Source organism: Notolabrus celidotus, chromosome 17, assembly GCF_009762535.1.
Source record: "Notolabrus celidotus isolate fNotCel1 chromosome 17, fNotCel1.pri, whole genome shotgun sequence".
Lineage (NCBI taxonomy): Eukaryota > Metazoa > Chordata > Actinopteri > Labriformes > Labridae > Notolabrus > Notolabrus celidotus.
The window spans coordinates 26943089-26956258 of NC_048288.1; the positions used below are offsets into that span (position 1 = coordinate 26943089).

Genomic DNA, 13170 nt, shown 5'->3' on the forward strand with positions numbered 1-13170 from the left:
TGCCGTTCAGCTTCAGTTAAAGCTCTAATAAAAGTCTGATATTATTGTTGATTGGACTATAAAAGCTATTTGAAGTACTCTGGTCATAATGAGCAGTGGCATATGTTTGACATTTTATACACTAACACAATAAAGTCTGATTATTTCATGTTAATTGTAGACCTATAATGCATTGAATGTCTTGGTTATAAAATTAACACACTGGCCTCCACACTTCAGTAACCCAAAGCTTTGAGGCTTGTTGCAGTCTTTCGACCCCGTGACTTTTACAGGTCAATAAAGAAGAGGAATTATTGATTCATAATCCAGAGCTGCAGGTTAAGAGTTCAAGAGCAGTATGTTATAGTCAGTCCTGAAACAAACAGGGAGGTGTTCCCTTTAGTAAGCTCCAGTGAGTAAAGTGATTTTATGGTTTAGTTTTATTTGCTATTTTTGCCACGTCCAGGCTTCCCTAACACACCGATAAAAGATGTTGGGGATCCAAGCAGCTGATTTGTAAAAGCTGAAGAAGCACCACACTTTGTTACCAAAGCATTGTGATTTCATCTGAAGTGTGCATTTATATTTTATGGATTAAACTTCCATCAAAGGCAGAAAAAAATTAGCATCAGTCAAAGTTAAAACAGTGAGAAAGAAGCACATCTTTATTCTGTTCATATCATTGAAAGCACCTACGTATTCCTTTTCTTCTGAGAATGTGGGCAGCTGCATTTTGATTGAATCCGAGCTACTGAAGGGCTTTTGTTTTGCATTAAATACAGACTGAAAACATGTTTTCCTCTTTTCTTCTCCATATTAATACTTTATATCCCTGAGATTATGAGGGCTACAATTGTTGTGCTGCCATATCAAAAAAAGAAGGTTTTGCATTGCTAATAAGCTCTCAGGTCTACACCTGATATATGGTCACAGCTCCAAGTGTGCACCATATTTTCCTCTCAAGCTACAGCAGTATCTTGTCCTCTGAAAAACCTGGAATACCTCTGGGGAGTCAAAACTCTTCAAGTATTCACTTTCTTTGTTTCTCTCTTGGACAAACTTCGGCACACTCTTGGGTTTGGGGGGCTTGGATGCGGGAGGGATCAACACTCATGATCTGTGTGCATGCTCTGCAGATTTAAACATGACAGTTACTGAGTACTAGAAACAGCAAGAGTCTTGTTTTTATTCCAGTTTGGAGCATCTACAGTCTCTCTCTCTGTCATGTTTTGGTCACGCCTCAAGCCTTTCCTGTCAGTGGATCCTCCTGCAGCCTCTAAAACTGTTATTTATTTACCGGTCCTGCTGCAAACCCTGATGTCTATCTCCTCACAGCTCCTTTTTACACCCCATCTCTCCTCTACCACAGTCACTTGTAATCACCTCGTCATTACTCCGGCACATAAGGTCTAGCTAATTAGTCCAATCAGTATTATAATTACAGATCAGAGAGGCATGATCAGGAAGGTTAGGCAAGGTTTTTTTCCCCCTGTGTGTGCACCTTTTTACCCACACCGATCGAACGGCTACACCTCCAAGGCCAGGAATAGAAAAGTAGTGACATCATTTCTCTGTGACGCTTTTGCCCTTGTTCTTTTTCCGGCTGCACAGTTTGGGCTCCAGTTATTAGTATGCTCCAACTCGAGCGGAGCATGGATCCTCACAAAAACGCTGCTCATTGGCTCTCTGTGAGGGGGCTTCGGAGTATCTTTTTTTTTCTCTTCCTGGAGAGTTTCCAATGTCAATATGTTCCCACGGAGACAGCGATCTATATGGAAATACTGTTTGACATTGACTCTTTAGTCACTGTAAGAGCGCGATAGATCTTTCAGCAGGCCGGATGTTACCAATGCAGAAGCAATTTCGGCTGCTGCAAACTTGCAGCATCTGTATAGTGCAGTGTGTGTTTGTGTGTGTATGTTTGTGACTAGTGAAGCAGACCCAAGGATTTAATCTCATTGAACAGTCTTTCTTGTGCTGGACAGAGGCAAATCTAAGAGCACAGGTCGCCTTGGCTCTGATATCTTTCTGCTAAATGACCCTAATGTTTTACTTAACATCACCCTTCCAAAATAAGAGTGGTAGTGTTAATCTAAAGCAGATACTTTCAGCCTGGTCCAGGATAAACTGAGAGATTCTGATCTTAAAGTGAACAGCTATTTTTTTCACGACTACTTTTATGATTCATTGGGACTTTAGAGTATTTTATTAAAAAATACAGTTAGGGCTGGGCGATAATTCGATAACAATAATTATCGCGATATAATTTTTCTCCATGATTTTTTAATTTTTTTTTAAATAACTTTATTTATTGATTTGTCTTAGTTTTAAACATATATGTACATATACAAACAAATAAGGATAAAAAACAAACAAAACAAACAAACATGTATATGTATGTTATGATAGTAATAATAATAACCATAGCAGGAAATAAATTAAAAAAAAAAAAGTAAATAGCAATAAATGCATAGAATAAAATATATAAAAATAAACAAATAAAAATAGGAGTGGATTGACATGGAGAGCTTTCAATTCTAATTTTCCCACACATAGAGTAAAGAGCCAAAAGCTTCAGAAGACTTGTGAAAAGGGAACAGTGAGAGTAAAATCTATAAATGGGGCCCAGATAGTGATGAATTTCTGAATATGAATTTAACAAATGTTCGATAAAAATTAAATATAATAAACATGTAATTACACCCCCCCGGCCACTGGAAAGGGGGGTGCTAATGAGCCTTAAACACTAGTTGCCACCCAACCTTAGATAGAAGATGGAGACGGCATTGAACAGCCAATCATGTCACAGGGTGTGAGGTAGGCGGGGCTTAAAGACATTTGGAGCGGAATGCAAACACAACTGAAACGAGCGACAGCGACACAGAAGAAGACTCAAAACCTACCAGCTCAAAGCAGAGTCGTTAGTCTGACACTGTGTCGACTCTGCGTCAACTATTAACGTAATACACTTCATTAAATTTACTTTCAGGATGTGGGTGAAGGATGATCACAGAGACAACTTCTGCTGTGCATTTCAGACACGTTTAATGTCCACCACGACCATCGTACAACTGAACACTGAATAACCCTGATGCATTCACAGCACTGTGGGAAAATATAACTCTACCTTTAACCTTTAGTAATATTTAAGGGGAGAGAACAACTAAAACAATACTCTACAAACTGATACACAGAATAAAATTGTATGTATCTTTGTTGTAAATTTAAATCAAATTATGCAAATATGCTTAACCTGTGAAAAATAAGATTCTACAATTTAAAACTTCACAAAAATCTCATCTTACATCAAAGACCTGAGGTGTTCAAGAAGCTTATCAGAGAACTAAATCCAGATTCAAGGTAACAAACTGTCTGGTTTATTCAACTCTCACTCAGGAGGTCAGGATCTGACTTTACATTTAAATGAAATAATGATTTGATATTTATTTATTTAGCACTAAATACAGTCACATATTTTACACTCAAGGCTCTTAACTGTGTTTTTTTCCTGGCTTTTTCAGTCTTCAACAAAAGTTAACTGAATATCTTTGGGTTGTGGATAAAGCCCAACAGATATTTGTTTATTTAGATGCATAACAACATCAGTTTTAGATGAAGGAAAATACCCATACATGAGTTCTTTACCTTTTGCAAAATGCTTTCGTTGAACAGCATTCTCAGTGAGGAATTACCTTGAGTTAAATTTTCTCCACAGTATTTATTTTCCACAAACAAACTCAGGTAAGAGTGTTAAACTCAAGACGCTGTGATGGAACCATGCTCAGCTTTTGTTAGTGTTGTTCTCTTTGTGTTTGAAGCACATAATAAACCCATCATTTCTAAGCGTTACATGCATCTTTTCTTTCTTCTCTTTTATTGTACACTGAGCACCACGTCTTGCTCGCTTTACATCCCGTAATTGCAGAGAAGTTGTTTCTCTTTATGGCACATTTCGTCACCACTTCCCTTACTGTAAATCCCACTCAGTCACAAACTGTGTCTGCTGCAACTATCAGCAGTGGGCTCATTCCACTCTCTCATAAAACTCTCCAGTGGGATTTTTCAGTTCTGCAGATTGTTCATGAAAAAAAAAATGACTCAGCGCAGAATTAGAAAAAAATAAATCCCATTGTGTCGTCTCAGCTCATCGCTAACAAAATGATGTTGTGTTATCTGATGTCTGCCCAAGAGGAATAACTGTACTCATGACTGGGCATGTTTTTTTGTTGATTTTCTTTTAAAGATCTGAGAGACTAATGCCTGTCATATAAGAGGAGAATTTAAAAGACGATGACTTACAAACACAGACGCCTGAAAACCTTTAACTTCTAAAACTATCTAAGTCATTAAATAAAGGAGTTTTCAAAGTGAGAGTCACTGTTGGGATTATTTCCCATCATGCTCCTTGTGGTAACTAACAGAAAGATGAACAGTGATGCAGGAACAGCTCTTGTGGTTTGCTGTATCTGCAGTTATTGTGGCTCTAACATTAGCTGAGAAAGTTAGCATGATACCCTGTGTGTGCAGCAGCTTGTTCCTCCTTTCTGTGTTTTCTATCTATATGAGATGGTGGTTGGTGTTTTGTGCTGAAGCAAGCACAACTTTAAGTTCTTGTCCACATCATGGCTTACCTCAGTTTGCATGACTTCAAACCTCCACTGTGTTTGGATTTCATCAGACTGTCGACAAAGGAAAAAACTGACACCGTGGTGAAACTCTCATGCTTTTATAGAAACAGTGGAATATGGAAAATGTTCATTTCCAGCATGAGATGAAGTTTTGCTTATGGAGTTTAAGGCACTGTTTAGCCTACAGCTTTTGGCCATGGCTTATTGCAAACTTTTACAAAAGTTAACAACTACTGTCTTGGTTTGGAGCCACTATCTGTGACATGAACATGTGGTTTGGTGCAAACAGAGATCATGCTATTTTCAATGTTTGACAACTTTTGGAGGATTTTTTATTATTATTTTTTTAATGCTTTGTTTATAGTTTTTCATTTTACAAACAAGAACATGCATTCCCTACATCCACCCAACCACCTATATTACCCACCCACTCTAAATGTAGTGACAAGAATGAAAAAAATAAATAAACAACATAAAAATAAAACATTTATAATAAAAGTAAAGTCAGTAACAATAATAGCTCATTAAAAAGAAAATACATTCTGTAGATTAACAAGAAAATACTTACATAATAAACTTTGAAAACACAAAAATAAATACATAGAATAACAAATTATCCTTTACATTCATAGACAGAACAATGAAACATGAATATTTACAACACCAAAAACAAAAAGAGAGTTTCATGATGGACTCAGGTTCCTTACCTATTCAATGGAAAGTGACCAAATGGCATTATATTTTTCAGGACAGTTGGCTTGATTGAGGAATGATTTTTAATAATTGAATGGCAAAAAAAGTTGTGATTTTGTCTTGTGAAAAAATGACTGAATGGAACTACAACTCCCATGAGTCTTTTTTGTGACTACAATTGCAGTCCCTGGGCTAAAACTGCTGTGGATAAAAATGTGAAATGCTTATGTTGGATTAATTATGCAAGAATACCACAAATTCGGGTACTTCTTGTGCTTCCTAACCAATGGACTGTATAATAAATGGATAAATGGTAGTGTCAGTGGCGTCACCCATCTGCTTCTGAAGCACTGTTTTGAAGCCAATCGTAGGCGGGTGCCATATTGGACATGCTGAACTCAACCAAACTTCTGCCAAGCTAGTGAGGTAAAGAGATGGGCCTTAAGCCTCCTAGCCAACAGCTACAGTGTTCCTGCCTGTCAGTCAAGTCAGTCAAGTCAGTCATGTCCTTAAATGGGCAAAACTCGTAATCTAAATATCTGAATATATTGAACCAGGCTGTAAACATGTTTATTATTGCTGCAAAGATCGTCTTCTTTAATGGGTGTGTATGTGGTTTCCAGTGTTTCTGCAGCCAGCCTCAAGCGGACACTCAATGAACTGCAGTTTTTAACACTTCCGCATTGGCTTCATATTTTGAGACCAGAGGTTGCCGCTTGTTCCTAACCCTTACTGTCTATTTGTCCAAGGTAGCAAGGGCTCCTGGGTATTCTTGTTGTTCATCACAGCAAACTGACACACCACATGTATCTGAATCAAGTTGCACAAAGATAAATTGGCTATAATAGAGAAGATAATCCTTTAAAAACTGCTGTGTTTCTATGTTGAAGCTGGTCTGGGTTTGATTGAATGAATAGGATATTGGTACAGTGTCTTTTGGATCCAGCAGCTCATCGTCTCTCTCAGCTGCATCATATTCATCCTCTTGAATATGAGTCATGGGCTCATTGAACCCTCTTACCCAGAGCACATCGCCTGTCATCTTTGCTCACAAACTGAATAAACGTATTACATATTCATGTTGTTTCTTCCTTGCAGCTGTCGCCACGCTTCTATATGGTTATAATGCTAACAAAACGGTCCCTGTTTTAATGAACGTGGGTAATGGGCAGTCTGGTAAATAGCCATGATTACTCTTATCTTCAGGCTAATGATGTCTCGGGCTCTTTTCAATTAAGGTGGGAACCTGGTCACTAAAGGGTTTTCTTCATAGCTCCGCCATTCAGCTTCATTAAAGTCTTAGCGTGTCTTCATTAATGCCCCCAGCCACAGATCCCCGAAGCACAAGCACTGCCTCGCTCTTTTTGTCCTCTATAAACTAATTAAGAACTTATTAATCCTCCACTAATAGTATGAGCACTGGACCCTTTCTGAGCCAGTCCCTGTTGGTTGTGGCTTTTTGCCGTGGGTTTCTTTGTGTGTTAGCCAGACCAATCAGAGCTGAGATGGGAACCTTTCAGGGATTGCTTTGTTTTGAATGTCATGGGGCTTTTTTTTCTGTCTTTACAACAGTGCATTTTTGCTTCAGTTATTTCCCCATCATGCTTAAACTAATACAGACTATAAGACTCCATAATGTGGTCAAATAAAGGAGAGGATGAAGGGGAACTCTTATCAGCTCTGCAGTAGTTGCCTTTTTTGTATTGGGTTGGATACAATTAGGAAAATGTAGAGGTGCTTCTTATTTCTAAAAACAAAAGCTTGCCTTTTTTGTGCAACATTTGGTTAAAAACTTTTGTACAAGCAACTGTATGCTGCCTGCCTAGCAAATTATTACCGGCAGAAAAAATAACAACTTTTATTTGCCACTGCCTTCCAATTTTCACTTATTTTAACTCACTTTAAATGCAAATTTTAAATTTACTTTTAATATATTCCCAATTTTCTTTTTCTTTTCTATGTTTTATTATATTTGTCATTTTAATTGTGCTCTTTTATGCTTGTCTGAATATTTCCAATGCTTTTAATGTTTTAATGTAAAGCACATTGAGTTGCCCTTGTGTATGAAATGCACTATACAAATAAAGCTGCCTTGCCTTGCCTGGTAAACAAACCAATTTCATCCCCAAAGTTTCATGTATTAAATATAAAACTATAAGCTACCTGTTCACTTTCTATGGCAGCAGGAGCGTGTCCATAGGTGCCACCCCAGTATCCTAAGCTATGATTAGCCATTTGCCTTGTCAGAGACTTATTTTAATATTCACTATTTGGGATGTGTTAACAGTGCCTTAGAAGATTCACATATGTGTTGCTTCTCTGTTGTGCATCTTTTAAAAGTAAAAAAAAAAAAGGTAAACAGGGATATAAAAGCTGTATGACACTTAAATTTTATTTTTTAAAGTAGATAATTAAGACAGAAGGGGGAAATTATATTAATTTGTGTGTATTCGCACACATACTAGGGCCACCCCTGCCTTTGTCGGTGCTCCAGTCGGCCACCCCAGTCTAAAAACTCTGGACACGCCCTTGAGTGTCTGGTAATAGAATTAGCAACTAGCTAACCTTTTTTTTTTATATGTTTATTGACATTTTGCTAAATGCAAACAAAAACAAAACCAAGACAGCACATAGACAGTGACAAACAACAACAATAATAATAGTGAAGATTATATTAAAATAAATTAAATGATATAGAGAAGTGTATGCAAGTGAATGTATGTCTAAATAAATAGCAAAATAACGTAAATAATTAAATAAATAAGTAGATAAATAAAAACAAAATAAATAAATAGATGAAATTAAAGATAAGATGTATTTTATTCATGTTTTTATTAATCTGTTTTATATGATGTTTTATCCTCTGTGCAGCATCTTTGAGTTCTCAGAAAAGTGCTCTATAAATAAAGTGTATTATTATAAAAAATAATAATAAATAAATAAATAAATATATTCTTATTGGTCAGTCTGCAGCCAACATCTCAACTAGCTAACCTTTAAACTTGATTCTCCTGTCACTGAAATAAATACAGACCTACATCAAAATAATAAACAACTGTGCACTTAATGACAGAGAGAGAAATAACCAGCTATCAAACACATTTCATCCACCAGTCCCATCCATTAGATATCAATCAAATCAATAAAAGCAACTATATGTCACCTGCTGAGCAACTAGCTAACAAACAAATCTCCAGTTGCTGAAGATTGGGATTTTCAGGATCTGGAACTGAAACTGCTAAAACGCTAAACGAAGAGCTAATAGTAGACTTTTAAATGTGACATGACCAGAAGAAAAAAACTCTTGAATGCTTATGTCTGCCATCTTAAAAGGTATTAATGCTAACAGTTGTTTGCTAATAACTGTATTAGATGAGGGGCTAAAAACCAAAGTCATTTACGCAAGCTAGGAGGCTATGAAGCTAGTTAGCCTGTTCTTAGATGTTTATCAGCCTAAACTTTTGCAACTTCTTGCTTTATTAATTCTTTACTCACTTTACTTACTTGAGACAGTTTTAAACTCCTGCTAGCTTAAAAACTCTGCGCTTTTATTCATAATCAGCTACAGGCTACAGTTCCTTAACTTTGAGTTAGATTTAGCTAGGATGTATCTGTAGCTTATTTTGCTGTTGAATGGTTTCAATGTAAGGAAAAGCTGACTCATGCACATCTCTTTACTAGCCTGTCTTGAATAGTTAAGGTAATATATTGTTGAAACTTGTGCTCATTTACCTTTTTGCTGAAGCTGGCCACCTGCTGCACATCCTTAAATGTATTTCCCTCACACATTATTAGTAATGGGTATGAACATGCAGCCTAAAGCTGTTTTCACACTATTATTATTTATAACCTGCGGCCATGCCTTGTCTAGTGCTGTATTAATCCTTTAATGTGCAGCTTCTGCTTATTACATTATTAAACTACAAAAAGGTCATTTGTTTATGGATTAGTTGGTCAGAAAAAAAAAACATGCCTCAAGGTTGCTCACAACTCCCAGCCCCTCAGCTTCCTCTCTCCTGTTGCCAAGCTGTCGTCAAGCATGCAATTCACCGACGTGTCGTGAGCTCCATTTTTATCTGTCACATTCGTTTGCGGGTGATAGCCGCTGATGTTCGGCTCATTAAGAATTCTCCCCTTTCTCCTCCCCCCGCCTCCTCCTGCTGCTGTCTCTGCTGCCGTGTCTCCTTGAGAGCAGAGAGGCTGCCACTCTGACTCACGTTCGTCCTTGACTGACACCTACACGGTGCTTTTCATGAGTTTGCCATTGATGCTACCTCTGATTCTTTTTCTGTCTTCACTCTAGCCTCTTTTTAATATTGCTTGTATCCCCTTTCATTCATTCTTTTACTTGCTTATGTCTCTTTCTTACATTTTCCTCTCATTCATTCTCCATAAGTGCCCCTGATTTCCCCCCCCCCAGTGTTCTTCTTTTACTGTTTCTGACCGCGTCTCTCTCCTCTCTTGTCTCTCCCCACAGGAGCTGGTGGGCAGTAACCCTCCGCAGAGGAACTGGAAGGGAATAGCGATCGCCCTTCTTGTCATTCTGGTCATCTGCTCACTGATCGTCACCTCCGTCATCCTGTTGACACCAGGTACACGCCGCAGAAGGAGCGGGAGGGGGGGGTCAACAGACCATACACCGCACATTGCTCTGTTTACACGGCTATTATTATGCACAGGCATGCCTATTAGGTTTCCTAATCAATCTCGACACTAACAAAGCAAAGAAGAACATGTCTTTGCAGGTATCTCTGTCCTTGTGTCCACGCTCTCTGGAGCAATATTTGCCGTGTCACAGAGTCTCTTTAATGCAACTTCTGCATGGATGTCTTTCACACCACATTTGGTGAAGGTCAGTAAACCTTGATGAAGTCGGCTCCTGCGACGTCACTTTCTTCATAAACACGGTCCCCATCTGTCTCCTCCACTTAGTTGCCGCGCTCCCACTTTTAACTTCCACAGTTATAAGGTATTCTAAAGCATCTTGAGCTTAATTTCACAGTAACCTTCAGGTATTCTGTTTGCACATTTACACAAGAAAGTTTAACAAATCGGCCATCTGTTTATAGTCAGGCTCATAAAGCTGCTTGATATGGCTTAATGCGCTGCCAGAGACAAATCAGTCAATACAACTGCCAGCGTGTGTGCTCCATAATGCAGTTACAAAAACAGTAATCATTGCGTCTTTGTTTATGATTTTCAGAGAGAGAAAATTGCAGGTAACATTTTGTTTTGTCGGGGTGTGGTAGCAAAGTAAGGTCAGCAGGTGTAAAAGAAAGTCAATGTTTTTCCTACATAATCCTCAGGGACCCAGAGTAAAAATACCGCCCAAAGCACACCTCAGCACAGCGGCAGGTGTCTGAGCAGCCAGGCCTAAAACGCCTCGTCACCTCCCGCCTGTGACCTGTTCCTGTCCCGGGGCGTTTGTTATGGACGCAGATGATCCTCGAGGCAGTTTAATGTGCTGCCTCCAAACAAGGCGGGCCAGCGGGAGTCAGGCGGAAAGTAGAGGCCGGGCAGGTGGTGTCTCCAGCTTGTGCTTCGTCCTAATCCGTCCCCTCCGTGGGTGCTCAAGCAGAACTGCTGTTCCGCTCCAAGTCTCGACACAAGCTGGGCTCTCAGAGCAACTGTTAGGCCTCCAGCAGGCTGTCCTCTAAAAGGGGATGTTTGTAAAAGGATACTGGCACTTTAAAGGTGTTTGGGGTGTTAAAGTATGCTCTGGACTTGTAAGACACAGCTTTAAAAGTACATATAGATTAATTAGGTGTACTGGCTGACTGAGGTGAGCTTTAGGACAATTCAGCACCTTGAATCATCCCTCAAGGACAGCAGCTTGTTAGTACAAATATAGTTGAAGAAATCTCTACCTGGGGTTATCAAATTCAGGCTGGAACTGTTAACTGAATCCCTGGATTGTGAAGTGAGTTTAAAGGACAAATGTACTCTGTGTTACGTTAAAGTCTGCTGCTGCTTTTCTGCTTTTGTCTTCGGTACTTAAAGCTGTGTTTCCACTGCAGGAACTCTCCTTATATTGAACCTTTTTTTTATGGCTTTTAAACCCTGTATTCAGAGAGGACAGGATAGTAGATATAGCAGGATGGAATTGAACCTGCTTGAGGACTATAGGCTCTGTACATGGAGTGCATGACTTAACCATTAGGACAAACTGGTGCCCACATCAAGGGATAGAGGAAATGACTGTTGCAGGGACTATGACTCCATTAGGTTCCGGCTACATGGGAAGTACTGTTTCAATCTGGAGACTCTGGGGTGGGCCTTACAGCGCTTATTAGATTACGTAATTACTCAGACAACATCAATCAATCAGACTTTATTTATAAGCACTTTTCATACAATGACATTGTAACAAAAAGTGCTGTACATAAACAACCTAAAATAGAATAAATTAAAAAAAAGAAAGATATATATAAAAAAAAGAAAAAAAAAGACCCCCCATCCTAATCCCAACGCCAGCCCTGACCCAAAAACCCAATCCACAATCCTAAGAGTAAGAACACAATATATGTATCAATAATAAAATTAACAATGAAAGTAAAATAAATAGATAAATAAATAAACAATAAAAAAGAAGTTGCTGATAAACTGAGGAAACGCTCTCATGATATCTTAATGAGGAAACACTGGAGGTAAAATAAGATGTTAAAACTCAACACAGGAAATTAAACTCCCGAAAATAAAATACATTTCTAAGATAATAAAACACTAAAATATTCAACCATTAAAAGAAAATAAGATGCTATACTCAAAATAAATAAATAAATACATTAAATAAAATGAATAAAAAGGGACAAAGTTGAAATAAATAATAAATAAATAAATAAATAAATAAATAAATAAATAAATAAATAAATAAATAAGGTAAGGTGAAATAAAACTATTATAAGAATAAAACTCAGTTAAAAGCAAGTTTAAAAAAGATACATCAAACTCATAGAACTTTCAATAACCTCCTGGTACCACGGGTTCCTGGTACTGTTGGTGGAAACATGTCTTTAGTGTGTCTTCAGCCTGAGTTTGTTCAAAGTCTCCTCTCTGTTTCCCCGTGCCTCTGCATTGTTAAAACTCGTGCTCTAACTCCCCAAAAGATCTTTGGTATGAACAGAAATGCAGATTCTGAGTCAGAAGTTATTGCCAAACTGTGCTATCATTGAGTCTCTTGGAAGAAAATCCTTTCAGCTGGGCTGCATTATCTTCAGAAAAACTTTTCAAGGTGCTAAGGCTGTCGGTAAGGCTCGTAGTTTAGGAGTTTTTGATTAAAAATCACGTGTGGGTGTATCTCTTTGTCAGCCATGGAGCACAATAGAATGTGTTCCCTACAGTTTCTTAATAAATGTCTACAGACTAAGATTCAGCCTCTGGGTTTTAAAAGTAAAGCAAATGTTGAAGCCTCTTAAACCTACATCCAGAACAGAATGATTCTTGGCTGGTCATTATTACTCAAAATAAAAAGCTACAGCCAAAATGCTGGACTTGAGGCTTGAAAACCAGCGGGTGGTGCCTCCATGTCTATGTGCACTCCTTATGTACACTCCATCAAATGTCCCCACATCAGAAAGAGCATCTCTACTCTCTTTTCACTGGTTTTAAAGGGACAACAGTGCAGTGTTTTTCTGCAGTATTCAAATTCTGTACCTTCACCAGAGAGTCGTAATGTATTTTACACACTGCTGATGAAGACCTCTAAAGATTCAGGCTGTAGCTCTGTTCCCCTCTGTGCTGTTTAGAGATGCTGTCTATTCAGACTCCTGTCTGTGGAGAGATTTCTATCTCTACCTTGTCAGACAAGTCCCTCCCTCTGTGACTTTAAAAGTTAAAGGTGAGCGTGGCAAGAGCACTCATAACTGATGTT

General features: G+C 38.3%; 1 protein-coding gene across 1 annotated transcript in view; it reads left to right on the forward strand.

Moving 5' to 3' along the window:
- The window catches only part of LOC117828931 (dipeptidyl aminopeptidase-like protein 6), a 248575-nt gene that overhangs the window by 140885 nt on the left and 94520 nt on the right, over positions 1-13170 (forward strand). The window contains exon 2 of the mRNA XM_034706344.1: positions 9778-9892. Within this exon, the coding sequence (XP_034562235.1) occupies positions 9778-9892 (115 nt within the window). The remainder of the gene's footprint in view (positions 1-9777; positions 9893-13170) is intronic.